A 27,150-nucleotide genomic window follows, 5' to 3' on the forward strand; every position below is an offset into this window, starting at 1 on the left:
CCTAGTTATTACTTTGGAGTCAGTGAGAGGTAGCAAGAGTGAGTCTTGAGGACAAGTGTTACCTTGTGATGCAACTGCCTCAGATAAAGCCTTTAGAGAACCTCAAAGCAAAGGGCAGGATATATACGCCTCTAGAAAATTGGAGGACACAATTTGTGCCAGCTCAGAGTTGAAGGATCCTGAGGGTTCGAGATTCTCAGGTACCAACACAAATGTCCCAATACTATGATTTAGGGTTCCATTCTTTTTGTGTCAGCATGCTGACTTTGCTGGGGACTGTGCATTCAGCCTCCTTTGCAGCCTTGCCACCTTTACTGTTAGATTTGAGCTGGATTGCAGCAGTCTGGCCTGTATCTGAAGATGAGTTTCACAGTATTCCTTGAGTTAAATGGCTGTCATGAGCCTGTGTCATTTTCTTTTTCAAAGCTCCTAAAGCATTTCAAAGTAGCAAGTGAATACTTTATAATTTCCACTAGTCCTATTTCACTGTAATGGCACAGCTACTGCATAATCTAGCACTTCACCTCCCACCTGCACTTCATCCAAATCCACTGCAATAACTGATCCATTCACAAGATACTATTTTGAGTGTTTGCTTTCAAAAGCCATTCCTGGTACCAACCATCTTAGCATGAGTTTATCCCTTGCCCAAAAGCAAAGCCTAAGACAAATGTTCTTATACCAGTGAGTGTTATTATACAAGCAATTTATTTGGGAAGTGATCTGAGGGAACCAGAGGGAGGAGCAGAGGAGTGGAAAAGGAAAAAAGAGAAAGCTAACATAGGAATATATTATTATTGAGTTGGCCGCTGCTACGGGTGACTGGCCATCAAATGGCTTCCAGTATCAGAAACCTCCTGGAAAGTGTTCACAGTAGTAATGCAGTAAGACATAAATGGGCCAAGATGATTTGCAGTGGCACACAAGATGTGTCCAGTGCAGTTACAGACAATGGGTAGTTGACAATACAACTTAAAAATCAGTAGATATCTTTGACCTGAGACAGATGATTGAAAAAAAAGAATCTTATATCTTAAAGGAATGGATAAGCTAAGTGTACTATGGCATATTAACATAATGGAACTCTGAACACGCACTAAAAATTGTGGGGTAAATGTAAATTTATTAATTTAAGATACGCTATACTGAGTGAAAAAAAGTTGTGAAATTCAGAGAGCAATTCCATTTGCATTAAAAAAGAAAAAGCAGGGCATTTCTCATTTTTGTAAGGTTTAAGGTTTTAAAACAGACACAATCCAGTATTTATGAGACTATAATATGGCATAGCATTTCTGGAAGGCAATAAAAAAATACAAATTAAAATTAGTAAATATAAATATTTAAAATGAAAATTCTCTGTAAATGTGATATTTAAAAAATAAAATCTGATTTTAAAAAAAGAAAAAAGAATCAGTAATATCACGAAAAAATGGCAGTATGATTTTAAGATACTTTTTTATTTAAAAATATTACAAACTTTGAAAAATAAAAAAATTAACGATTTTAGCTATTTTGTTCTTTGTTTTGTTTTTAACTTACTATTTTGTATGACAAACATGGCTCTTATGTATTTGTTCAGAACCCTTGATAATATCTTTAATTTTTTAAATAGCCTGAAACAGTTAAATTATTATGTGCTAAAAATATTTGCTGTACTCTCAGGTAGACCCATATAAAATAATCTCATTTGTTAGGAGAGAGAAAATGTATACACATAGTAACAAATCATGAGTTTTGACAGAAGTAATAGGCATTTTTAGTTATTTAGATAAATTAAGGAGACACTACAAAAGACATTTATACAGGAAAAAAGTAAATAATTTGAGGAAAAATAAACTGTATTACTACATTTATATAAACATGAAAAAGATAAACTTGGACGATGGTTTGAATTTCTCCAACAGTCTTCATGAAGGTTTTGTAGCTGATGGCAATGGAGCTTTTCCTTTCTGCTTAGCAGCCTTTTCCATTTTTATCTGTAAATTGAACATATTTATTGATATAATAACTTCTAAACCATTCTAAAGAAAAAAAAACTTGCATAAAACTCATTCAGATTCATGTCACAGCCATTCCACACAGTTATTAAACTGCTAAATACTAAAGCCAAAATCTTTTAAAGGGACATGATTACACATTCTTAAATGGTTTGATTTTAATTTTACAGAAGCATTTTAATAAAAGTAACATGAATATTGCTTTAGAGAAAAAAATTAATTTCAACTGTCACTAAAATTAAAAGTACTGGCTGGACGCAGTGGCTCACGCCTATAATCCCAGCACCTTGGGAGGCCATGATGGGCAGATCACGAGGTCAAGAGAGCGAGACCAGCCTGGCAAACATGGTGAAACCCCATCTCTACTAAAAATACAAAAATTAGCTGAGCGTGGTGGCACATGCCTGCAGTCCCAGCTACTCGGGAGGCTGAGACAGGAGAATTGCTTGATCCCAGGAGGCAGAAGTTGCAGTGAGCCAAGATCGTGCCACTGCACTCCAGCCTGGCAAGAGAGCAAGACTCCATCTCAAAAAAAAAAAAAAAAATTAATTAAAAGTGCTTAAAATGCCTAAGCTTACATCCAGCCTATGCACATTCCCTACAGAGTTACAGAATGAACCTAATCCAGCTGGATTATCTCTGGAACGTGGACTGCCTTAAGGATAGTTTCCTGTAATTCTGATTTCTATATTCCTGGTTACCTTCCTGAAGATCTTGTCCTCTTCTATTATTGTTAAAGCAAAAAAGCAGCACACATACCCTAAGCAGTGGCCTTGTAACTTTTTAGACATAAAGAGATTTTCCATGGGATTAAAGACCCCAGAGAACACAAAGCCCACCTGCCTCTTACTCACCACCACTCATATTCACACACACCAACTTCCAGAGGCAACCTCACTGCCTTACCCCTGCAAGAGAAGGGGAGAGGAAGTCAAGGGCCATGGTGGAAGAAGGCAGGGCCTCTGAACTTCTGAAGTGATAGGAATAATATCAAGAAACCAGGAGAGGCCGGGCATGGTGGCTCATGCCTGTAATCCCAGCACTTTGGGAAGCTGAGGTGGGCAGATCACAAGGTCAGGAGATCGAGACCATCCTGGCTAACACGGTGAAACCCCATCACTACTAAAAATATAAAAAAGTAGCCAGGCATGGTGGCACTTGCCTTTAGTCTCAGCTACTGAGGAGGCTCAGGCAGGAGAATCCCTCGCACCAGGAGGCGGAGGATGCAGTGAGCCAAGTTGGTGCCATTGCACGCCGCCCTGGACGACAGAGTGAGACTCCATATCAAAAAAGAAAACAAAAAAGAAACCAGGCAAAACCAGTCTATCCAATCCCATCAAACTGCAAGTAAAAAAACTTCCCAACCATAAAACCAGATTAATGTAACCTCTGTCTCCTCCGCATTTACTCCCTCTCTCTCCTCTTTGAGTTGGGTGGGGAACCTCAGACACCATACACTCATACCATTCTTGCAAACTGTCAAACAACAGGTCATCTGAAGGAGCCCCCAAAATACCCTATTCTAGGGCAAAAGTTACAGGTTTTGATGTCAAATAGAAAAGAATTTGAATCCTACTTCTACCATTTATTAAGCATTTGGGGCAAGTTATTTATCAGTTTTACATCTGTAAAAAATGTCATAGTAATAGCTACTCCTCAGGGTTGTTCTAAAGCCGTAAATAATATATATATAAATCTAGGCACTTAAGCGCTCAATAAATGTGAGACCCTTTTCCTCACTCATTTAAAGTCAAGTGTTGGATTTGTAGAAACATAAGTTTTTAAGAAACAAAGATGCTAAAATACAAACAAAAGCCAAAGTAGTGTTTTGACATTTGAAATAATACTTAGCAAATTTTGAAATAATACTTAGCAAATACATCCATCTACCAATCTATCATCTAGAGTCTTTTTTTTTCTTTTTGAGAAAGAGTCTCTCTCTGTCACCCAAGCTGGAATGCAGTGGCCCAATCTCAGCTCACTGCAACTTCCACCTCCCGGGTTCAAGTGATTATGCTGCCTGAGTCTCCCAGTAGCTGGGATTACAGGCGTGCACCACCATACCCAACTAATTTTTTGTATTTTTAGTAGAGACAAGTTTTCACCATGTTGGCCAGGCTGTTCTCGAACTCCTGCCTTCAAGTGATCTGCCCACCTCGATCTCCCGAAGTGCTGGGATTAGAGGCATGAGCAACCGCACCCGGAAAACCATCTAGAGTCTTAAGAAAAAAGATACATCCTCCTCTTCTTTTTTGTTTGTTTGTTTTTTAAATTTTCTGACAGGAATACAGTGCCTTGCACCTAGTAGACCTTTGATAATTGATTCCTTAATAAAATTCTCCTTTCTTGGGGAAAAGAGATCAAGAGTCATCCACAGCAGAAGAAAATAACTTAAACTGATAATATAAAAGCAACTTTTCAATAGTATCTAAAAGCAGCTGGTAAAATATGTGACCACAAAGACCTCACTTATCAAAGCTGACTTACACTAATCATAGATTCTTCCCCGCCAGATGTTACCAGTGATTCACAAAGAAGACAAACAAAAACCAGATATATATGGCATTGCTCTTGCAAGAGGCTCTGAACTATCAGACACACAGCTTCCTAATCATCCAAATGGTTTTGGAGTAAAAGACAAGTACTGATAGCACGTATGGTACATGTCACCTCAGAGGAAGTTATTTAGGTTTAGGCTTCTTATTGTTTATATTCCATTAATCACACAGGGTGGAGAGTTTATAACCTATATCTCATAAATCTATAAATCACAGAGGCTACAAAGTTATAAACTACAGCTCATAAATCCATAAAATCTAGGTTTGTTCATATTAAGCAATCTCACCCTTGCCCCCCAAGACGAAACGTTGCTCTGTCACCCAGACTGGAGTGCAGTGGTATGATCTCGGCTCACTGCAACCTCACCTCCTGGGTTCAAGCAATTCTTCTGCCTCAGCCTTCCAAGTAGCTGGGATTACAGGTGCATGCCACCACTCCCAGCTAAATGTTTCTTTCTTTTCTTTTTTTTTTTTTTTTTTTTTGTATTTTTAGTAGAGACAGGGTTTCACCATTTTGAACAACCTGGTCTCGAACTCCCAACCTCATGATCCACCCTTCTTGGCCTCCCAAAGTGCTGAGTCACCACACCTGGCCTATAATAAGCAATCTTGGTTGGATGTGGTGGCTCACACCTGTAATCCCAGCACTTTGGGAGGCCAAGGCAGCCAGATCATCTGAGGTCAGGAGTTCAAGACCAGCCTGACCAACATGGAGAAACCCTATCTGTACTAAAAATACAAAATTAGCCAGGTGTGGTGGCACATGCCTGTAATCCTAGCTACTTGGGAGGCTAAGGCAGGAGAATCACTTGAACCAGGAGGCGGAGGTTGCAGTGAGCTGAGATCGCGCCGTTGCACCCCAGCCTGGGCACAAGAGTGAAACTCAGTCTCAAAAAATAAATAAATAAGCAATCTTGACAGGCCAGGTATACCCTTTAAAACATTCACATATAAGAATTCCTCTCCTTATCTTCTCACAAGCAAACACCACCAGCATGTTTTCAAAGCGGCCAAAATTTCCATTCTTCTGGAGAAGGGATGGAAGGAATTCTACAACTAGTTTCTCATAAGCCTGTGAGGAAAAACTAAAACTTGGCTGTGAGTGTGTGTGTTCCAAGAATGAAGACTGATTTGATTATAAGTTTATAACCTTTATGTTGCTGCAAAAGCTGCCTTTCCTTCCATCACTGTGACCATTTCATCTCCCTCACTGACATCCTACCACACCTCTTTCCCCTTGCTGTGGTCTGAATGCTTTTGTCCCCGCAAAATTCATGTTGAAATCCTAACCCCCAGTGTAGTGGTATGAGGAGATGGGGCCTGTGGGCAGTGATTAGATCATGAGAGGGCAGAGCCCTCATGAATGGGATAAGTGCCTTATAAAAGAAGCCTCAAGACCCATCATGTTCCTTTCACCGAATGACGACACAGCAGGAAGAGGCTATCTGCAGACCAGGAGGCAGACCTTCACAAGACACCAAATCTGCCAGCACCTTCATCTTAGACTTTCTAGTCTCTGAAACTGTGAGCAGTAAATGTCTGTTGTTTGTAAGCCACCCAGCTTTACGGTATTTTGTTATAGCAGTCCAAACAGACTTAAGTCCTCTCCCCTTCAACTTCAAAATTCTTAAGCTACTCTGTCTCTAACTTACTTCCTGAATTTTCTTAATCTCAACTTTTCCACACTTTCAGTTACTCAACAAGCTCTTGTCTAAGAGTTGAAGAGGATACAAGAAAAAGTGGCATGAGTATCTTTACTTTGGTGGAGTTTATTACCTGGCTAGAGAGATAATGATGCCCACAAAACAACTCTAAAGAAAGTACTTGCAGCCATACGGCTGAAATACTATTCCCATAGCTCATTACGCCAACATTCTTTCATCTAGTAAAACATAAAGACAAGAAACTGGACCCCTTCCTGACACCTTACACTAAAATTAACTCCAGATGGATTAAAGACTTAAACATAAGACCTGGCACCATAAAAACCCTAGAAGGAAATCTAGGCAAAACTATCCAGGACATAGGACTAGGCAAGGACTTCATGAACAAAACACCAAAAGCATTGGCAACAAAAGCCAAAATAGACAAATGGGACCTAATGAAACTCCACAGCTTCTGCACGGCAAAAGAAACAGTCACTAGAGTGAATCGGCAACCAACAGAATGGGAAAAAATTTTTGCAGTTTACCCATCTGACAAAGGGCTGATATCCAGAATTTACAAAGAACTCAAACAGATTTACAGGAAAAAAAACAAACAAGCCCATTCAAAAGTGGGCAAAGGATATGAACAGACACTTTACAAAAGAAGACCTATATGAGGCCAACAATCATATGAAAAAATGCTCATCGTCACTGGTCATCAGAGAGATGCAAATCAAAACCACATTGAGATACCATCTCATGCCAGTCAGAATGGCGATCATTAAAAAATCTGGAGACAATAGATGCTGGAGAGGATGTGGAGAAAAAGGCACACTTTTACACTGTTGGTGGGAGTGTAAATTAGTTCAACCATTGTGGAAGACAGTGTGGCGATTCCTCAAGGCCTTAGAAATAGAAATTCCATTTGACCCAGCAATCCCATTACTGGGTATATACTGAAAGACCTATAAATCGTTCTACTATAAGGACACATGTACACGAATGTTCATTGCAGCACTGTTTACAATAGCAATGACCTGGAATCAACCCAAATGCCCATTGATGATAGACTGGATTGGAAAAATGTGGCACATATACACCATGGAATATTATGCAGCAATCAGAAATGATGAGTTTGTGTCGTTTGTAGGGACATGGATGAATCTGGAGAACATCATCCTCAGCAAACTGACACAAGAACAGAAAATGAAACACCGCATATTCTCACTCATAAGCAGGTGATGAAAAATGAGAACACATGGACACAGGGAGGGGAGTACTAAACACTGGGGTCTATTGGGGGGAAAAGGGGAGGGCCAGTGGGAGGGGGAGGTGGGGAGGGATAGCCTGGGGAGAAATGCCAAATGTGGGTGAAGGGGAGAAAGGAAGCAAAACACACTGCCATGTGTGTACCTACGCAACTGTCTGGCATGTTCTGCTCATGTACCCCAAAACCTAAAATGCAATAAAAAATTAAAAAAAAAAAAAAAAGATTACCTGAGCTGCAAAGAGAAAACAGCAAAGGAAAATTAAAGAGGAAGAAGAGAGGCCCATTAAGAACCAAGAGTGAAAGACTTCTGAGATCCTGGAAGGTAAAGAAGACAAACAGGGAATAGATTCTACAAATGCTAAAGAGATGGAACTGATAGGATTCCATGATTAATTCTGTTTGGAATAAAAAGTGAGTCTTTTGCCTGAGCAGGAAATAGGGGCATAATGGAAAAAGAGCAGCTTTGAGGTAGGAGTGAAACCACAAATAATAGAATATGTTTCCCATCATGATTCTGTACTTTTCAGTAATGTTATCTCCTGTTGACAGTTAGACATTGAATGAATAAATGATCCAAAAGGAAAAAAAAAAAACATAAAGACAAAATAAAACTCTCAAATATGAACATGGCCATGAAACATATCAAAAGTATAAGAAGTTGACATGTACCAAAGTATCAATTATATTTGTGTTAAATTTTTTCAATTTTCTGTAAATTCATAATTCACTAAAAATGTATTACATACAAAGCACTCACTGTGCTAGGTGCTAGGGAAAATATAAGAATAAATGAAACACTATGCTTATCTCCAAGACATTTACACACTGGTGAACTGAGTCACCATTACTTAAAGCTGTGAGCACATCAAGACTACACTTCTTGAGCCCCAGAAACTGTTAAAATATGTTTATGTTTAATGTTCCATTTCTTAAAGAATATTGAGTACTTTTTTTTTTAATAGATGGAGTTTCACTGTCACCCAGGCTGGAGTGCTCACGATCTCTGCTCACTGCAACCTCCGCCTCCTGGGTTCAAGCGATTCTCCTGCCTCAGCCTCCCAAATAGCTGGGATTACAGGCATGCACCACCATGCCAAGCTAATGTTTGTATTTTTCTTAGTAGAGATAGGGTCTCGCCATGGTGGCTAGGCTGGTCCCGAACTCCTGACCTCAGGTGATCTGCCCACCTTGGCCTCCCAAAGTCCTGGGATTACAGATGTGAGCCGCTGCACCCAGATATATATTGGGTAATTTTATTGAGTCTGGATAAATCTAAAAGCCTCTAAGATGAATAAATAATACATATTAAGATTCAACTGGCATAGTGGCTCACGCCTGTAATCCCAGCACTTTGGGAGGCTGAGGCAGGCAGATCACAAGATCAAGAGATGGAGACCATCCTGGCCAACATGGTGAAACCGTCTTTACTAAAAATACAAAAATTAGCCAGGCATGGATACGCGCACGGTTACGCGCACCTTAGTCCCAGCTACTCGGGAGGCTGAGGCACGGGAATCTCTTGAACCTGGGAAGCAAAGTTTGCAGTGAGCCAAGATTGTACCACTGCACTCCAGCCTGGCAACAGAGTGAGATTCTGTCTCAAAAAAAAAAATTCAAAATATACTCAATGTTTATTAGACAAATATTTTTTTAAAAAATAAAGGTACATGTATAAAAAAAGAAATTTGAGATACATATAATTTACAAATCTGCTGATATTGATGTTTATTACTGACCATTTTAGTTGTGTATTTATCCATTGTTTATGACCTTCATAAATCAACCAGTGTATTAAATACCATGTTATTCACTAGTCCTGTTTCTGTTTAAATTATTCTAATAAGCCTCAAGGCCTAACATCAACTGTAAGTAAAGATTTTATAAATTATTTTCAAGGATGTTCCACATTCAATAGATGATCATTCTAGTGCTTTTGCTACAAGTAAATGCTTAAAGCAAGTAGATTTCCTCAAAAACCTACCCTTTCCTGGTATCGTCTTTCAAAGAAAGCCATATCATCCTCTTCAGGTCTCCTTATCGAAGAAACTTGACTACTTGTACCTACTAATGAGGAAAAAAAAATCTAAGTAATGTATTTACATCATTACATGTTCCCCTGAAATAAAAGAAAAAAAAGTTTTCTCCTGCCAAGTGATAACGGTTTATTTTTCAAACCAGAAATGGCCTAGATGAATAATTGGTCCTACTACCTAATTCTCTTTCAGAGAGAATGGCATCACAGGACAAACGTGTTTTTCACAGCAAACATTCTCCAAATATTCCACCAATCATATTAAATAGCACCATATAGCTATTCTGTATAAGACTGTGCTTAGTCTTGTCCAACTACTTTTCACATTGTATAACTAGAAATCCATGTTACACTTTGAGACAATGCATAAAAGTAATTATTGAGGCTTGGCATAGGCAGCCATAGTGATGATAGTAACAGCCTCAAAATGTTTCAAAACTTAACTATTTTAGCCATTTTTCATGGTACTCGCTTAGTAAAACTGATCAAGCACTAAATTATATGCTGAAAGGAATTTTTTAAATTGCTTCAGTAGGAAAAAATCTGGTTTTCTTGGTAGGTACCCCAAGAGCCTAATTTCATAGAAAAGTTCACTTTCATTGAGGGTGAATGTCTTCATGGGGTCCCTTCAATTCCAAAACAGAATTGCAAACTGAACACGTGTTCTTCTAGTTTGTAAAGTATATGAATTCACCCTCAATCAGCAACATGAAAACATGTAACTCCAGACAGTCACCACAGAGTACTACTACAGTCTATCGACTATCTTTGACAAGTCTTATTGAGAAGAGTGAAGGGATGCTTAGAATATGTGTTATCTACCTATTCCTCTGGAAACTCTAGGTCTATCTCTGGATCATATCAAACCATTTGAGCCAAGCCTCTTCCAGACTCATCTTCACTGAGTTGCATTATCATGGTATATTGCCATTTATCTAGTAAAATCTTATATCACAACTCATCAAAGGTGACTATCAGGCCGGGTGCAGTGATTCACACCTGCAGTCACAGCACCTGGGGAGGCAGAGACAGGTGGATTGCTTGAGCTCAGGTATTCGAGACCAGCCTGGATAACATGGCAAAACTCTGTCTCTACAAAAAATTCAAAATTTAGCTGGGCATGGTGGTGCATTCCTATAGTCCCAACTACTCAGGAGGCTAAGATAGGAGGATCACTTGAGTCAAGGAGGTGGAGGCTGCAGTGAGCCAAGATCACACCACTACACTCCAGCCTGGGTAACAGAGCAAGACTGTCTCAAAACAAAGGAAAAGAGGTGACTATCAGAAATAAGCAACCATTTGCTGTATTTGCTGAAAAAAAGCTTTCACTTTGGCCACTAATCACTCAGGGTCACTACACAGGCTTAAAATCCAGCATGCCCGGCCTGGAGCAGTGACACATAGCTGTAATCCTAGTGCTTTGGGAAGCTGAGGCAGGAGGCAGGAGGAGAGCTTGAGGCCAGGAGTTTGAGACCAGCCTAGTCAACATAGCAAGAAAAAAAATTTTTAATTACCCAGGTGTGGTGGTACACCTCTACTCCTAGCTACATGGGAGGCTGAGGCAGAAAGATCACTTGAGCCCAGAAGTTCAAGGTTACAGTGAGCCGTGATCACACCACTGCACACCAGCTTGGGCAACAGAGCGAAAAGTTGTCTCAAAAAAAAAAAAAATCCAGCATTGGTGTAACATTCATTAGCACTGAGGAACTCCGGTTTCCTCCTGTCTAATAAAAAAAAAAAAAAGCATTTAATTGACTGCACCTTCCTCTCTGCCTTGGCTGCCACTAACTTCAGTCAAAACTGAAATTTAAACAAAGCAATTACATTAACCTGGAAAGCTGCCACAATTGTGCCCTTTTCTTGGCTTCTTTCTTCTATATATATTTTATCATTATATACTGAGTCGTATGTTGCAAACAGGCTTACAATTCCTTGTGAGAAATGTCTAGGTGTGTGAAAATACAGATAAATCAAAGAAAATTCTCATTTTAAAATATTGTAAAATACTAAATTTTAAATACCTAATAAGTCATATAAATTCATTCTTCTTGTTTTCATTAAGGGAAATATAGCATACTGGTGATTAAAAAGGAATTCTTCTTGCTCTTAATTTATAAACGATAACCTGCTAACCTATGGTTATCACTGGATTATGCCTCTTTGGGAAAACCCAAAGGCAGTTAGTCCACCAGAGGGCCCTCTTATTCAAACACCAGAGCAACCGCACGTACCAGAACAAGGTTTAAAACTTTAAATTATAATATTATCAGAATCCTCAAAATTCTCAGAGTTAGCTATTTTTCCCAATACAAAATTAAGTTGCTTGCTTTTTCTCATTGTGTGGCTAACATAAAAGAAAGTAAAATGATAGATTAACTTGAAGTTAAATTATCGTAATAATGGAAAAAAAAAAGAAGCCTCGAAAACAAATCAATGCTCCATATTCTAATTGACTACATCCAAAAATAGTTCTAAATTAACTTCATTACCATCTGTTAACGTTTCTGGAGAAGAACTAGATGATGCTTGAAATGCTTTTAGGAATGGGTGAGCTACTGCCATAGTGGGAGATTCTAAAAATTCCACTGAAGGTGCACCTGTGCAAACAATACATAGAGAATAAAAATTAAATATTTACAAGGATACAAACAAATTATTACCTTTTTCTTTTTTTAAGATTGGATTTCACCATGATGGCCAGGCTGGTCTTGAACTCCTTGGCCAAGACCCACCTTGGCCTCCCAAAGTGCTAGGATTACAGGCATGAGCCACCATGCCTGGATACAAGTTATTACTTCTAATGTAAAATAAATTGGAATCTCAGCACAATCATTAGAAATTCCTCCCATAAAAAAAATTTTTAGACTGGGTGCAATGGCTCATGCCTATAATCCCAACACTTTGGAAAGCCAAAGCAAGAGGATCACTTGAAGCCAGGAGTTCAAGATCAGTCGTGGCAACACAGGGAGACCCCATCTCTAAAACAACAACAACAACAAAAATTAGCTGGGCATGGTGGGTACTTGGAAGGGTAAAGCAGGAAGATTGCTTGAGCCCAGGAATTTGAGGCTGCAGAGAGCTATGATCACATCACTTCACTGGATCCAGCCTGGGTAACAGAGTGAGACCCTATCTTTCTATTTAGATTTTTGTCTGACATATAAAGGCAAGTGGGTAAATGTATTCTGCACATTTCTGAGATCTTTTTCACAGAAAAAAGAATATTATGTACATATGTTAGCATAGAAGTTCAAAACCCTAATATATAATAGTTACAAAACACTGTGAAAAGCAAGACATTCACAGTAAGGAACCTCTGGCTGAAAAGGGTAGAGTAAGTATATTTTTACTCCATTCCTTACTAGGAAACCATCTAAAAACAAAGTATGAAAAATAAAAAGAAAGTACCTCTTCAATGAAATGAGGAAACATCCACAACTCCAAACCATAAACTACAAAGACCAATTGCTGAATACATTGAGTTTTGGACTAAAAGGAAGGAAGCTGCGGAGAAAATGTGTAGCTGCTCTGTCTTCTTCATAAGCCACCACCTTTCCCCGATACCCCTAACCCTATATCACAGAGAAAGGAAAGCAAGTGAACTTTTAGTCCTAATTGGGTTAGAAGTTAGCTCTATCTTAAAACATAGACAATGTGGGACGACTTCTCTGTCTCTCCCCTCTCCTGTCCCCAGTGGCTCTCATGGGGCATCTGGGAATATGACAGAAGGTGCTCTGGTCCACATAGGTCTTTGTGCTGCCCTCTGGTGGCTGCATGTGCTACTGAGCTTAAATGCTCAACTTGAATTTAATAAGTTGGTCTCTCAACTTGATACAGCCTCCTAGCCTCATGCTTGCTCCCACCGGAGGTACAGACTCCCTCAATGCCTGTCACTTCCTCTATTGAGTCCCCCAGCTTAGGGGACCCACCTCCAGCTCTGCCCCCTGCTATGACAGGTGGCATGGCAGACCCACTCACAGGTTAGCTGCTGGGAATTATGGACTTCAACATCAAAAAAGAACCAAATTCCAGCAAGAGGTTTCCTCACTCTAGATATCCACGTGGCTAATAGATAGACATGCAGTCCCTCTGCCCCTAGGTTCCTCCATACCTGAAATCAGGATAAAAACCTCTATTATTTCCTTTCATCACTCTCTCCTTTCTTCACCCCACCTTCTTTCATGGACCAAAAGGAAGAGGTTTTCTTTCTCTATACAGTCATGTGTCACATAAGACATTTTGGTCAACAGTGGGCTGCATATACAATGGTGGCCCCATAAGATTATAACAGAGCTGCCCTATAAAAGTATAACATTTTATTTATTTCTTTTGAGACAGGGTCTCTCTTTGTCCCCAGGCTGGAGGGCAATGGCACCGTCACAGCTCACTGCAACCTCTAAATCTCAGGCTCAGGTGGGATGTAGCCCTCACCAAGTAGCTGGAACTACAGATACACACATTATACCTCGCCCAGCTAATTTTTTGTATTTTTGTAGAGACAGAGTTTCGCCATGTTGCCAGGCTGGTCTCAAACTCCTGGGCTCAAGCAATCTGCCTGCCTCGGCCTCCCAAAATGCTATAAAGTGCTTAACAAATATAAGGCTTCACTATTGTTAACACATATGAAAACAACAGGCTCACATTTCATATAGTATCACTTACCAATACCACTGTCATCTAATCGCATGTAGCCTTCTGCCAGCGAGCTGAAACCAGTTAATCCTCCCATGGCTGCAGAAGGAACATCCTGTCCCACTGGTTTTCCCTGAGCCAATCTTTCTTGCTTAGTTTCCACGACTGTGTCATGGGCATATGCAGGCTGACCACAAGCACAAGTGAAGCAGCTATGGAATCCGGAACACTTGGAACCTGAATCAAGATGGAAAAGGAGTTACATTATTTTTTCTTTCTTGAGACTGAGTCTCACTCTGTCACCCAGGCTGGAGTGCAATGGCACACTCTGGCTCACCAAAAGCTCTGCCTCCTGGGTTCAAGCAATTCTCCTGCCTCAGCCTCCCAAATAGCTGGGACTACAGGTGTACGGTAGCACACTCAGCTAATTTTTGTATTTTTAGTAGAGATGGGGTTTCACCATGTTTGTGAGGCTGGTCTCAAACTCCTCACCTCATGATCCACCTGCCTCGGCCTTCCAAAGTGCTAAGATTAAAGGTGTGAGCCACCGCGCGCGGTCCGGAGTTAAATTCTTAAAGGTACTAACTTGTCCACCCTAAAGATACTTAGCCTGGCTAAGGTCACATGAATCTAGATCCTCTGGCCCCTATAACTCTTACCTCCAGACACTGAACTCCTTCCTAGGCACTGTTCTTACTTGTAAAACATGCTGAAGTAGTAACCAGGTATGCCATAGGAAAAAAAACCCTGCAAAAAACAAGGACTAAAAGAAACTGAAGAGCCAGGTATGCGGGCCCTCTCCTCACAAACTGAATTAAAAGCAGGCATGGCAGGGACAGCCCAGTGGCCACCACCAGGTGAAGAGATAATGTAGAAATCTTCCTACAGATCAACTCCCCAAAAAAGCCAAATTGGAAGACCAACCTGTAGACACAGAAAGCATGCAGTGGAATCTTGTTCAGCAATAAAAAGCAAAGAAGTATTGATATAGGCTACATGGATGAATCATGCAAACATCATGCTAAATGAAGAAGCCAGTCACAAAAGATCACATATTCTATGATTCTAGTTATACAAAACGTCCAGAATTGGTAAATCCAAAAAAAAAGTAGATTATAGGTTGCTCAGGGCTGAGGAGAGGGAAAAATAAGGAATGACTCCATAATAGTGAATATGGGGTTTCTTTTGGGGGTGAGAAAAATGTTCTGAAGTGTATTGTGCTGGTGGTTACACAACATTCACTCCGATTATGTATTAAAAATCATTAAACTGTACAGTTTAAATTGGTTAACTGTATGATATGTAAATTATGTCTTAGCAAAGTGGTTATATAAAAAATCAAGCCATATGGTATGGAGGTCAGAATATAATAAAGATTAACAAAATCTTTACCCACTCACATCTCTGACAAATATATATGGGAATAGCCAGGTGTGCTGGCTCACATCTGTAATCCCAGCACTTCGGGGGCTGAGGCGGGCAGATCACCTGAGGTCAGGAATCCAAGACCAGCCTGGCCAACATGGCAAAACCCTGTCTCTACTAAAAATACAAAACTTAGCTAGGTTGGTGGTGGGTGCCTGTAATCCCAGCTACCCAGGAGGCTGAGGCAGGAGAATCACTTGAACCCAGAGGCAGAGATCATGCTACTGTGTGACAAAAGCAAAACTCTGTCCCAAAAAACAAAACAAAACAAACAAACAAAAAATATATATACATATATATGGGAACCAAGGTACATAAATAAATCAGTTTTCTCCAGCTACTTCCATATTCAGCCAATGAAACATTTATTACTGCCGCCGTCAATGAAAATGCTTTATTACATATTTCATCATAAGATTTCAACTCAAATGACTACAAAAACAACTGGATTAACTATCTCCTGAAGGAAACTAATGGACTGGTACCCTACCTAGTGCAATGGATGATCCGGTGTAAGGGCATATGGGGTAGTGGTTGGAATTTGGGTACATGTATTAAGGTAAGGGTGCTATTGCATACAAAGCATTAAAATCATCATGCTATTTTAATCTATCAGCAAACCATAAAAATTTTTTGACTTATCAAATGCCTTTTTAAAATCTATGAATAGAATTTAGTTGATTAAATTCCCATATTCAAAAATTTGAATCAGATCACATCTGATAATTCTTTAAAATCCATTACTATTACTTAAATTATCTGAACTACATGAGATGAGGGTTTATGATTACGAAGCATACCATTAACTCTGAGTTCTTTCACAAAAATGAAATCTTGGAGTATTTATCCATTGAATTTTCCTTAGTTGCTTAATATTAATGCTACAACTGAATATTAACTCTACAACTAACACAACTGAATATTAACTCTCTGACCAGTACAAAGGCACATTAAATATTCAATGAGGACATAGAAACCTTCTGGGTTTGTGTATTAATAATAATGTAACTCACATGCATTGCATGTAAAGCCAGGCGCAGCACTGTGCTGATCAGCAAAGTGTTTGCACCTGCAGCGAATGGGCTGGGTACCATTCAAGGGGACATAATGGTAAGCCCTGCACTGGCAGCCAGTCACTCGGCAAGGCAGATCAATGGGGCGCTGCTCGGGAATCGTTTCCAAGTCAGTTTTATGTTGTTTATACCTAGAGAAAGAGAGAGAGAGAGAGAAGTATAAACACAATGTAGGTATTATCTAAAATTACAATTTCTATTCTATTAAAGGCAGATATGATTTTTAAATTGTTATGGCTTTATTATTCTTGTTAGTAAGGTGAAACTCTCCTACATGTAGTACTTACATCCGCTATCTTGCTTTGGTCAAAGGAAATCTTCACTCTTTTAGATTTCTATTTGTAGTTACTTAAGAAGTTGCTTCACAGCAATACAAAGAAATATCATATAATTTCCTTAAAATATTTACCTCTACAAATTCCTTAACATAGAAGCACAACCTAAGAGTATGAAAAATTTTCTTTATAAAAGTTATTTTTATCCAAGTGCATTATTTAAATTTATTTGCATACATTTGCTACCTGAAATAGAAATATATTCAATAAACATGTATTGATGTAATTTATTTTAATATAACTTTTGACTTCAAAATAAATGATTGATATTTTTGAAAGTCAAAGGTCCTTCTTATAGTAGTAATTTTCTTAAATAGGCCACTCACTTCTTTCTCATAAGGTGATATTGAGTAAAATAATACTAAATTTATTATTCTCAATATTAATCAAAGAAATGCAAATTAAAATGAGATACCACTTTAACTTAGCAAAAAGAATCAAAGTTTTTTAGAACCATATGTAATACACAATGCTATCAAGAGTGTTACAAAAGAGCCAGGCGCTGGTGGCACATACCTATAATCCCAGCACTTTGGGAGGCTGAGGCAAGTGGATTACTTGAGCTCAGGAGTTTGAGACCAACCTGGGCAACATGATGAAACCCCATCTCTACTAAAAATACAAAAATTGGCCAAGTATGGTGGCACACGCCTGCAGTCCCAGCTACTCAGGAGGCTGAGGCAGAAGAATCCCTTGAACCCGGGAAGCAGAGGCCACAGTAGGCTGGGACAGCACCACTGCACTCCAGCCTAGGTAACAGAGGGAGACGGTGTCAAAAAAAAAGTGTTATAAAAGAACAAATTCTATTTAATAATTTAAAAATGTTTCAAGAAACTTTAAAAAGTCCATTCTTTAAACCAGAAATTTCATTTTTGGAAAATATACACTAAGAAAATAATTCTATATATAGAAAAGCTTAATGCAATAAATATAATACCAATAGTATTAGCAATATTACTTACATCAGCTACATTACACACACACACACACACACACACGAAAACCAGTAAGTAAATTATTAGACAACAGTTTTCAACCCTCTTAGCAGTGAAATCTTTTTGTAAAATAAAATATTTTACAGAACCAGAATATATAAAACAAATGCAGAATTAGTTACAGCAAGAGGAAGAACAGAATAGAGTTTCCCCTTCCCCTAACCTTCCCTTCCACCTGGCATGCCCCCAGGCCTCTCTCACAGGCCTGGGGGACACAGATAAACACCACTGGACTGGCTGGACTAGCTGGAAGTTATTAAAAAGCTTGTTTTTGATCAGTGCACAACAACATGGAAACATTTCTGTGATTCTGTTATTAAAAATTGGCTCAGTATTTTATGCACATACATAATTAACAACAATTAAATGGACCATGTAAAGAAAGAGTCGTACAGATATTGTAAAAAAAAAAAGAAAGAAAGAAAATTAGCAGCTGGTTTTGGGTAGTGAGCTGCTTCTATATATCCTATATAGAATATAGAATATATTCTATGTTTCTATATATTCCCCATGTTCCTCAATAATCATGTATCACTTTTATAGTGGGGAAAAAGAGTTTAGGAAAAGATCTCACTGAGTGGATCACTACTAAATATATTAACTTCTCCATCAAAGTTGAGTTGGGTCAGCTGAGCATGGTGGCTCACAAGTGTAATCTGAGTACTTTGGAAGACCAAGGTAGACAGATTACTTGAGCCCAGGAGTTCTAGAACAGTCTGCGCAATAAAGCCAAACTGCATCTCTACAAAAAAATACAAAAATTAGCAGGGTGTGGTGGCACACACCTGTGGTCCCAGCTACTTGGGAGGCTGAGGTAGGAGGAGCCCAGGAGGTCAAGGCTGCAGTGAGCCAAGATCATGCCACTGCACTCCAGCCTGAGCAACAGAGTAAGAACCTGTCTCAAAAAAAAAAAAAAAAGTTGAGTTAGATCAATTTTGAGGTTCAAGTCCATGCTGTACAAGTTATACAGAGATTAGAAAGTGGCACTAAATTTGTGTAAGAATAAACTATAAAACTATCATAAACCTTACCAAACCCTTCTTTAATTCTGAAAGATATCAACACATCCCTTATCCTCCATTCCTCCTCAGTGTTTTTAGTTGGGGTTGCTAAATAAATTTATAGTCAATCTATATACAACATTACTCACCCTAGCAACTACCTAATAAACTTGGGCAAACTGCAGCTCTGTAAATAGCAACTATACAAAGAGTCTCTGTGAAAGAGTCCCAGAAATTGCTATCAGAATAGGGTGGTTCCTCTTGGAACAGAAAGTTAAAGTTGCTACCCGAAAACAGAATAGCTTCAGAGACTTTTCTGTGAAGCAGCTTAGGCACTCCGAACTTTACAACTGTGAGACGGTAGCAAAATTTAAAGTAGAGCCTACACACAGCAAAATGCCAAATGCAGATACAGGCAACTCAGGTCAAAAACTGGAGCCTCCCTTACTTACTTCCTTTCCTTTCAGCACTTTTCTTAGAACATGACCATTTGTAATACAAAGCAGTGTGTTTGTTTAAAGAAAGGTGTCAACACAGCAGCTCCTTAAGGTATAAAAGGCAATTAGTAAATTTGAGGAGAAATGTTTATACTTACAGATGGACAGCGTGGTCAGTGTGGATCAGTTCAAGCAATGCTTAAAGTAGTTCCTCAATCTGATGACCCATTCTCTACCTTCTCCAGTGATGCCAGATGTGGGTACTCTGCTCCCCAGTCAAACTGAAAGACCCCTGGCAAAGCCACAGGACCACCAAACATTTTTACTAATGGCAAGAGAACTGCTTAAGGTGACAGACTCCATCATGAGTTCTAATAGGATATGACAGAAATTTTTTAATTATACCTTTAAAAACCTCTAGATAATTCTTGTTTTTTAAGAGACAAGGTTTCACTCTGTCACCCAGGATGGAATGCAGTTGCACCATCAGAGCTCACTGCAGACTAGAACTCCTGGGCTCAAGCGGTCCTCCTGCCTCAGCCTCCCAGAGTTCTGAGATAACAGATGTGAGCCACCATGCCCAGCTGATAATTTCTACTCTACTGTATAAAGGACAATTGTTACATGTTTCTCAATCGTCATAGTTTCATTTGTAGAAGTAAGATATGCTTAGCTTTTTATTTTCTAACTATCGAAAAACTTAGCAATAAAATATCTTACCTATGTGTACAAAAACACAGTGTCTCTGGGCCCACAAGTTTACAATCCATCCCAGTTGGTGACCGCCAGCTCACAAATAATCTGTTTTGTAGGCGCAGAGGTAAAACTTTTCTTTTGTATTCTTCATATTCTTCAGGAGTAAAAAGTTTCCCTCCATCATCCTCACCAACAATTCTACAACAAAAAAAATAAATTTCTCTTAAACTTTGAGTATTTATTTTCCAGGCAAGCAATGACCAGGCCACTGCAAATATTAAATAAGTTTGTAAGTTTTTATTCTGTACATCTGTCCTTTCTTACAGGGGTGGCAGGCCAGGTCTCCAGAACAACTGTTTCAGCACTGAATGAGTAGTTAAGTTAAATATTAAAAGCTGATAGAGCCAGTGTCCTTATCCAAAGGCTGGAATGTAATAAAAGCCCACCAGGAGTTTTGCCTAGGCCTTTTCTGGGCCTTGAAGCATGACAAGATAACAAAGGAATTCTTAAAGGACCTGTTTAGGACTAACAAGTTTATTAGGGGGTCTGAAGAAACTCCCCAGACCTCTGCAAACAAGTTTTTTGGGGGTCTGAAGAAACTCCCCAGATCTCCATGATTTAGCAGGAGACAAGATAAGGGTAATCACCCCAGCACCTGGACCGATTTAGATTAAGTAAATTTACTGAGGCTCCAGATTCAGGACTCAGATTTTAGATACAGATTACTGAAGACATAAGTGATTAACTTATGTCTTTAGTGATTTATATTACTAAAGTTGAGTGGGATCAACTTATGTTAATCACTTATGTCTTTAGACAAATGCACACTTACATGTAAACATATAGCATAGGAGGTATATAAACACTGGAAAACTTTGTAATTTTGAGTTGGTCTGGCGATATATCTTCCAGGCCTTCTCCCTATACCTAGTTACAGAAATAAACTCCCTTCTTTCCCAGTTCATATGCATCGCATTATTGGGCCGAGAGAATAAGAAGCCCGACCCTCTGTTTGATCTGCAATCAATCACACGCACCTCAGCCATAAACCTCGTGGTGGCTGAGAAAAGAAATCTTTTCTCCCCTACCCTTTCTATATAGGAAGATTATAAATTGGAAAGACAATGAACTCATAACATGACTTTACTGATCCAGGTTTATCAACAGAGGATTACCATACATTCATCTCAGTTTTTCCTCCGATACTGAAGCAAAGATGCTCATTCTTCTCATTAAAAGTAGAGGCTTAACTGCTAAAAATTCTAACATTTTCCTGCTTTGAAAATGTATCCAAAAAGAAATACAAAAAAAAATCAAAGCAGAAGCCACCGTGTCTAATTTTCCTACCTGTCTCCAAGCCTGGCCAGGAATTTAAACTAATGTGGAACCTACATACACACTTGGTTCAGCACAAGCTCAAACCACAGCTGTGTGTTAGGTATTCAGGTTTATCATTGTTTAACTTCGGAAGTAAGAACCCACAATTTTATGGGAAAACATTAAGCCCTCATTATTTCTATGAAAAGAAAGTAAGAGTTGGCCTCCCTGGAGGAAAAGAAAGCACGATTAAAAGAAGTTTTTCAAAACTGAAGACATTTCTCCCTGGAAATACTCCCCTTGAAAAGTCACAAAAAGTGTTGTTTGTAGAATGCTATATACTTTTTTGTACAATACACGCTTTTTTCCATACTTTGAAGTCTTTAGCCAAAGTAGAAAATAAAATCCATTGCTCTACGTACTTGCCACTAAAACAAAAAAAAAGAAAAACCAATTTATAAGCTATAAAATAATCACAACCATCTTTCTTACATAAACAATCTAGATACATAATAGTAAACAAATTTAAAAAACAAAGGGCATTTAATTCTGAGATAAATTTTGGGCTATTTCACTTCCTTTTTTTTTTTGAGATGGAGTCTTGCTCTGTGGTTCAATCTCAGCTCACTACAACCTCCGTCTCCAGTATTCAACTGATTCATCTGCCTCAGCCTCCTGCGTAGCTAGGACCACAGGTGCACACCACCATGCCCAGCGAATTTCTGTATTTTTAGTAGAGGCGGGGTTTCACCATGTTGGTCAGGATGGTCTCGATCTCTTGACCTTGTGATCCGCCAGCCTCAGCCTCCCAAAGTGCTGGGATTACAGGCGTGAGCCACTGAGCCCAGCCATTTCACTTTCTTGTAGCTATCAAGAATACCAACAGGTATTAAGATCTTAAGATAGATACAGATCTTTAAAAGATCTTTTAAAAGTTAGATGTCATTGGTATTTAAGTTCTAAACCAGTGCAACTCAAATTTTATTGTACTTACAGAATCCTCAGGGGATCTTATACAAATGCAGATTAAGACTCACAGTGAAGTGGCTCACGCCTGTCATCCCAGCACTTTGGGAGGCTGAAGCAGGCGGATCACTTGAGGTCAGGAGTTCAAGACCAGCCTGGCCAATGTGGCAAAACCCCATCTCTATCAATAATACAAAATTGCCCTGGGCGTGGTGGTAGGCGCCTATAATCCCAACTACTCTGGAGACTGAGGCACTGAGAATTACTTGAACTGCGGAGGCAGAGGTTACAGTGAGCTAAGATGGCACCACTGCACTCCAGCCTAGGCAGCAGAGTAAGACTCCATCTAAAAAAAAAAATGATTGATAGACAGATACACACACATACACACACACACACACACACACACACACACACATACAAGATAAGGCCAGGTGTGGTGGCTCACACCTGTAATCCCAGCACTTTGGGAGGCTGAGGTGGAAGGATTGCTTGAGGACAGGATCTCAAGATGAGCCCTGGCATCATAAGTGAGACCCCATCTCTACAAAAAAGTTAAAAATTAGCTGAGTGTGGTGATGCATGCCTATAGTCCCAGCTAGTTAGGAGGCTGAGGTGAGTGAGTCACTTCAGCTCAGGAGGTTAAGGTTGCCCTCAGCCATTACGGGCACCACTGCACTCCAGCGTGGGTGACAAAGTGAGGCTCTGTCTGAAAATAATAAATAATAATAGTCTAGAGTGGGCCTGTGATTCCGCTTTTCTAACAAGCTCTCAGGTGATGACAGGACACTGGTCAGTGCCTCCCATACTGTAACAAGGCTATATGCTTTCCCTCTCAACTGACTCCCACCAAAGTACCTAGGCAAGACCAAATGGAGGAAAATTCTTAGGAAGGAACGTTTGTTTCCTTCTAAACTCATAAGTTGACTCATCTTCCCACCCCACCTTCCTGGTCCACCCTTTTATATCCAGGCACTCAAGTCCTGTTTTCCCCATTTTTCTAAAATTCTGATGTCACTAAAGGACCTGATCATCTCTTTCAGAGGGAAGTGTTTCAAGTTATTTATGTTTGCAAAAATAATTTCCCAGCTGGGTGCGGTGGCTCACGCCTGTAATCCCAACACTTGCAGAGGCGGAGGCGGGCAGATAGCTTGAGCCTAGGAGTTCAAGACCAGCCTGGGCAATATGGTGAAATCCCATCTCTACAGAAAATACAAAAGGTAGCTGGGCGCCATGGCGGGCGACTGTAGTCCCAGCTACTCGGGAGGCTGAAGCACAAGAATCACTTCAATCTGGGAGAAGGCGATTGCGGTGAGCCAAGATGGCGCCACTGCACTCCAGCCTGGGCAGTGGAGCCAGACCCTGTGTCAATAAAATAAATACATAATTTCCCACCAGGTCTGCCCCTAACATGTTCGGGGCTAGGCAAGAGTCAACTGGAGGCCCACAATTCACATATCTATATACAAATTATCAGTCAACACCAGCTCCAGCAACTTCCTCCCAGGGAAAAGCTCCGGAAAAATGGAGGCTCAAGGAGCCGGCTCTGCTATGGGGGAAGATGGGATGGTGGCTGTTTTGACCCTGAACCAGGCGTGGGAACTGACCCCATCAAGCTCCTAGCCTTTCTTCTTCTGGCTTAGAATCTCCAGGCAGTTCTAAGGGTTACCCAAAACTACACCAACGTGGCAGTCAGAGTGGGGGAGCGCAGTCAGCTGGGGGTTCATCAGCACACACACCTCAGGGTCATCCGGGCTGCCCACGATCCCACAGAGGAGGCCCTGTCTCTCGCTCCAGCGTCCCGGCAAAGCCTGGAGCATCTCCCCTCTGCTTGTACACATACATCCTCCCGCCACAAGTCCGCGTCCTCTGCCGGTCCTCCCCAGGACTTCACATCCGCCCAGGTTCGCGACCACAAAAACCCCAGGAAGTGGGAAAAGAGCGCGTCGCCGCAGGTACACCAGCCTTGGTCAGGACTCAGGACAATGAACGGTGTCCTCAGGCCAAAGGAGCAGCTACGTTTCCAGTTTCGAAGGAACGCCGAACACCAGTCGGTGCCTTTCTCCTAAAACCAGCACCTGGGGGTAGGGAGCGCGTTCAGAAGTTCACGGTTGGCCCTAATACTGGGTTAATTTGGTGTCTGCTAACATCTATAGCCCCGAGTACTCGATGTGTATGTCTTCAATGGCCACCATTTAAAAAACAGCTGGACCTCTGCATCAATCTAGAGGTAGTCATCCTTCTTGGAAGGGAAGAGAGGGACCTCTTAAATGGCTTCGGAAGACTGATCCCTGCATAGAACTGCGTGATCCTACAATATTTAATTAGGGAAAGGCTAATCTGGAATTCATCTAGGCCTGCCCAAACACCCTATACACAGATTCCGAGAAGCCCCGCGGACGCCCGCTGGGCCCCTGCCCCAGCCGCCAGCCCTGAGGTCCTGGCTCCCCAGCGAGGCAGAGGCCCGGCCCGGAGCCACAGCCTCACCTCCGGTACTCCAGGTACTCGTCCACCGCCGCCGCGCCGCCAGGAGGCAAGGTCAGCCTCTCCATGGCTGGCGGGGAAGCCAAAGGCGCCGATCCTACGCGCCGGCGGACAGCTGAGCCCGACCCAGCCCCGCCCCTCCCTACGCCGCGCCCCCTCCCGCCCGCCTCCCTATTGGCCCGTCCTGAAGCCCGAGGACGCCGCGCGCGGCTACTGCGCAGGACGCGCGTCCCTACCTGGTAGTGGGCGCCCTGCATCAGAACCCCTGTCTCCTTAAGCGCAGCCCCGCGCCACTTAGAGTGCAGTTTGCCACCCTCCGCAAACCTTGCCCCTGTTCCTCTCTCCCTTTCCCTGGACCCGCAAGTCTTCTTGTAAATTAACAAGTGACGAGGGAGTGCAGTGCCTTGCGTATTATAGGAGCATAGAAAATGGCTTCTTTGTACAGCTCTTTTCGCTTAATCCATCTCTTGAAATATAAGTGGTTTCGAGAAGGTTCTGCTTTAGTTTGAGGCCCGCCTCTCCTTAACTGTCGGCCTGTTTCCAGTATTGGCGTTTTTTAAAACTGTGATGTAAATCAGTAATCCTGGGTGTCTCATTCACTTTGGGGGATGCTAAAGCAACAGTGTTCTTCAAAGGAACCGAATCACTGATTTAAAGAGACCAAGTAAAAACAATTTAGGTACTTTTTTTTTTTTTTTAACTTTTGGTAACACTCTACCAACTATATTTAGAAGCTGAATTACCATGCGATTGGAAATTTGGCCATAATTTGACTTAGCACATTGTGGAAAAGAAGTAGGAAATCCCGTCTCTACAGAAAATACAAAAATACAGGAGGGGTTATAAACTCTGAAGCTCCCAGGGGATCAGCTTCCGCGCCCTCTGTAAATTATCTAGGAGGGAGAATCTGCAAACCGTAAGAAAAATAACTAAACTTCAGCACAGAATTTTATTTTCAAAGTACATTTCTACATATTTCAGGTCCAGAAAACATTATGTAAACAAATTGTTTGGGTACCACCTCCTCCCTTCTCTGTGCTCTTTCAACATCTCCTACCCTCTCCCCAAAGTCTTCCTCCTGTTCAGAGACATTCTTGATACCCAGAAAAATTAGTGATCCTGAAATCGGATTCATTTTTTAGGAGACAGAGCTGAGCTTAGTAATCTCTCCTATCACACCTGCAGTTTGCTGCTGCCCATTTTACCTTTTTTTTTCCCCCTCCCCCACGGATTCTTGCTCTGTCACCCAGGCTGGTGTGCAGTGGCTCCATCTCCCAACCTCTGCCTCCTGGGTTCAAGCAATTCTCCTTCCTCAGCCTCCTGAGTAGCTGGGATTACAGGCACAAACCACCATGCCTGGCTTTTTTGTTTTTGTTTTTGTTTTTGTATTTTTAGTAGAGATGTACTTTCACCATGTTGGCCAGGCTGGTCTCAAACTTCTGACCTTGTGATATGCCCACCTCAGCCTCCCAAAGTGCTGGGATTACAGGCATGAGCCACTGTGCCCAGCCCCATTTTACCTCTTTATGAGACCCTAGTCTTGCTTTTAGGCAGCACTAAACTAACAGAAAAAAGAGAAGAAAATGCCAGGCTCTGCAAGCTTACAGAAAAGTGGCAGGGGAATGTCTGTGTAGGCACGTACAATTTAAAGAATCTAAAGGGGAATGGTTAAAATAGATTTAGTGCAATTGTGGACTCTTCCAGGAAGATGCTGGAGCAGTAAACTCTTTTTGCCAAAGAAGTCAACAAAAATATTGAGCACGACGAATAAGAGTATGGAACAAACTAGAAAATGTTATCCTAACCTTACATAAAACTGACACCTTTGCAAATTAAAATGCTGTATAAGGTTCTGACCTCCGCTTTAATAAAAAGGTATAATCAAACCATAACTTCCTCCCAAAATGTAGCCAAATTGATCTAGGAAGTAGGATGGACAGAGGAACATACAAGTTGCCTAGGCGAGTGTTAGGCATTTTATTTAATCAATCCTCATAAAAGTTTATGAGATAGGAATTGCCAGCATTTTGCTGTGATGTATAGGTTAGGAATGCTTTCTTCTGCAAATAACAGAATCATTCAACTAACAGTGGCTTGATTAAACATAAATTCTATTTTTTATTGCTCTAAAGAATGTGGGGTAGGTAGTTACTCACATTGGTTTAGAGCATTTTCCTCATGGTTGCAAGAGCTGTTACAGCTCCAGAAATCATATCCAAATTCAAGAAAGGAAAAAGGAGTGCCACCAACATCATTTGTTCCTTTTATCAAAGAGTTTTCCTAGAG

The 27,150-nt window shown here is 40.6% G+C and overlaps 1 protein-coding gene across 5 annotated transcripts; it reads right to left on the minus strand.

Annotated features, from left to right (window-relative positions):
- Positions 1 to 689: 689 nt before the first annotated feature.
- FAM221A (family with sequence similarity 221 member A) lies at positions 690 to 24,987 on the minus strand. 5 transcript variants are annotated; one of them, XM_054237160.2, is made up of 8 exons: positions 24,868 to 24,987; positions 20,122 to 20,295; positions 16,574 to 16,764; positions 14,166 to 14,372; positions 11,993 to 12,100; positions 9,453 to 9,535; positions 2,852 to 2,905; positions 690 to 1,976 (listed from the first exon to the last, which is right to left on the minus strand). In XM_054237160.2, the coding sequence occupies exons 1-7, from the start codon at positions 24,930 to 24,932 to the stop codon at positions 2,900 to 2,902; spliced, it is 834 nt and encodes a 277-aa protein (XP_054093135.1). In that variant the 5' UTR covers positions 24,933 to 24,987; the 3' UTR covers positions 690 to 1,976; positions 2,852 to 2,899. The 5 variants fall into 5 exon arrangements, with proteins under 5 accessions (XP_054093135.1, XP_002751529.1, XP_078198674.1 ...); XM_002751483.6 differs by lacking the exon at positions 2,852 to 2,905; XM_078342548.1 differs by lacking the exons at positions 2,852 to 2,905; positions 24,868 to 24,987 and adding an exon at positions 24,120 to 24,458.
- Between the last annotated feature and the right edge of the window lie 2,163 nt (positions 24,988 to 27,150).

The sequence above is a fragment of the Callithrix jacchus genome, chromosome 11 (genome assembly GCF_049354715.1).
Source record: "Callithrix jacchus isolate 240 chromosome 11, calJac240_pri, whole genome shotgun sequence".
Taxonomy (NCBI): Eukaryota; Metazoa; Chordata; class Mammalia; order Primates; family Cebidae; genus Callithrix; species Callithrix jacchus.

What these genes read in the sequence shown, in the direction of transcription:
- FAM221A (XM_002751483.6), bottom strand. Translation starts at nt 24,932, where the DNA reads ATGGAGAGGCTGACCTTGCCTCCTGGCGGCGCGGCGGCGGTGGACGAG. An exon ending in GAGTACCTGGAGTACCGGAG is followed by an intron (nt 20,296 to 24,867) that starts GTGAGGCTGTGG and finishes TTTTTGTTGTAG; the next exon opens with AATTGTTGGTGAGGATGATG. An exon ending in TCCAGAAACGTTAACAGATG is followed by an intron (nt 9,536 to 11,992) that starts GTAATGAAGTTA and finishes TTTCCTCATTAG; the next exon opens with TAGGTACAAGTAGTCAAGTT.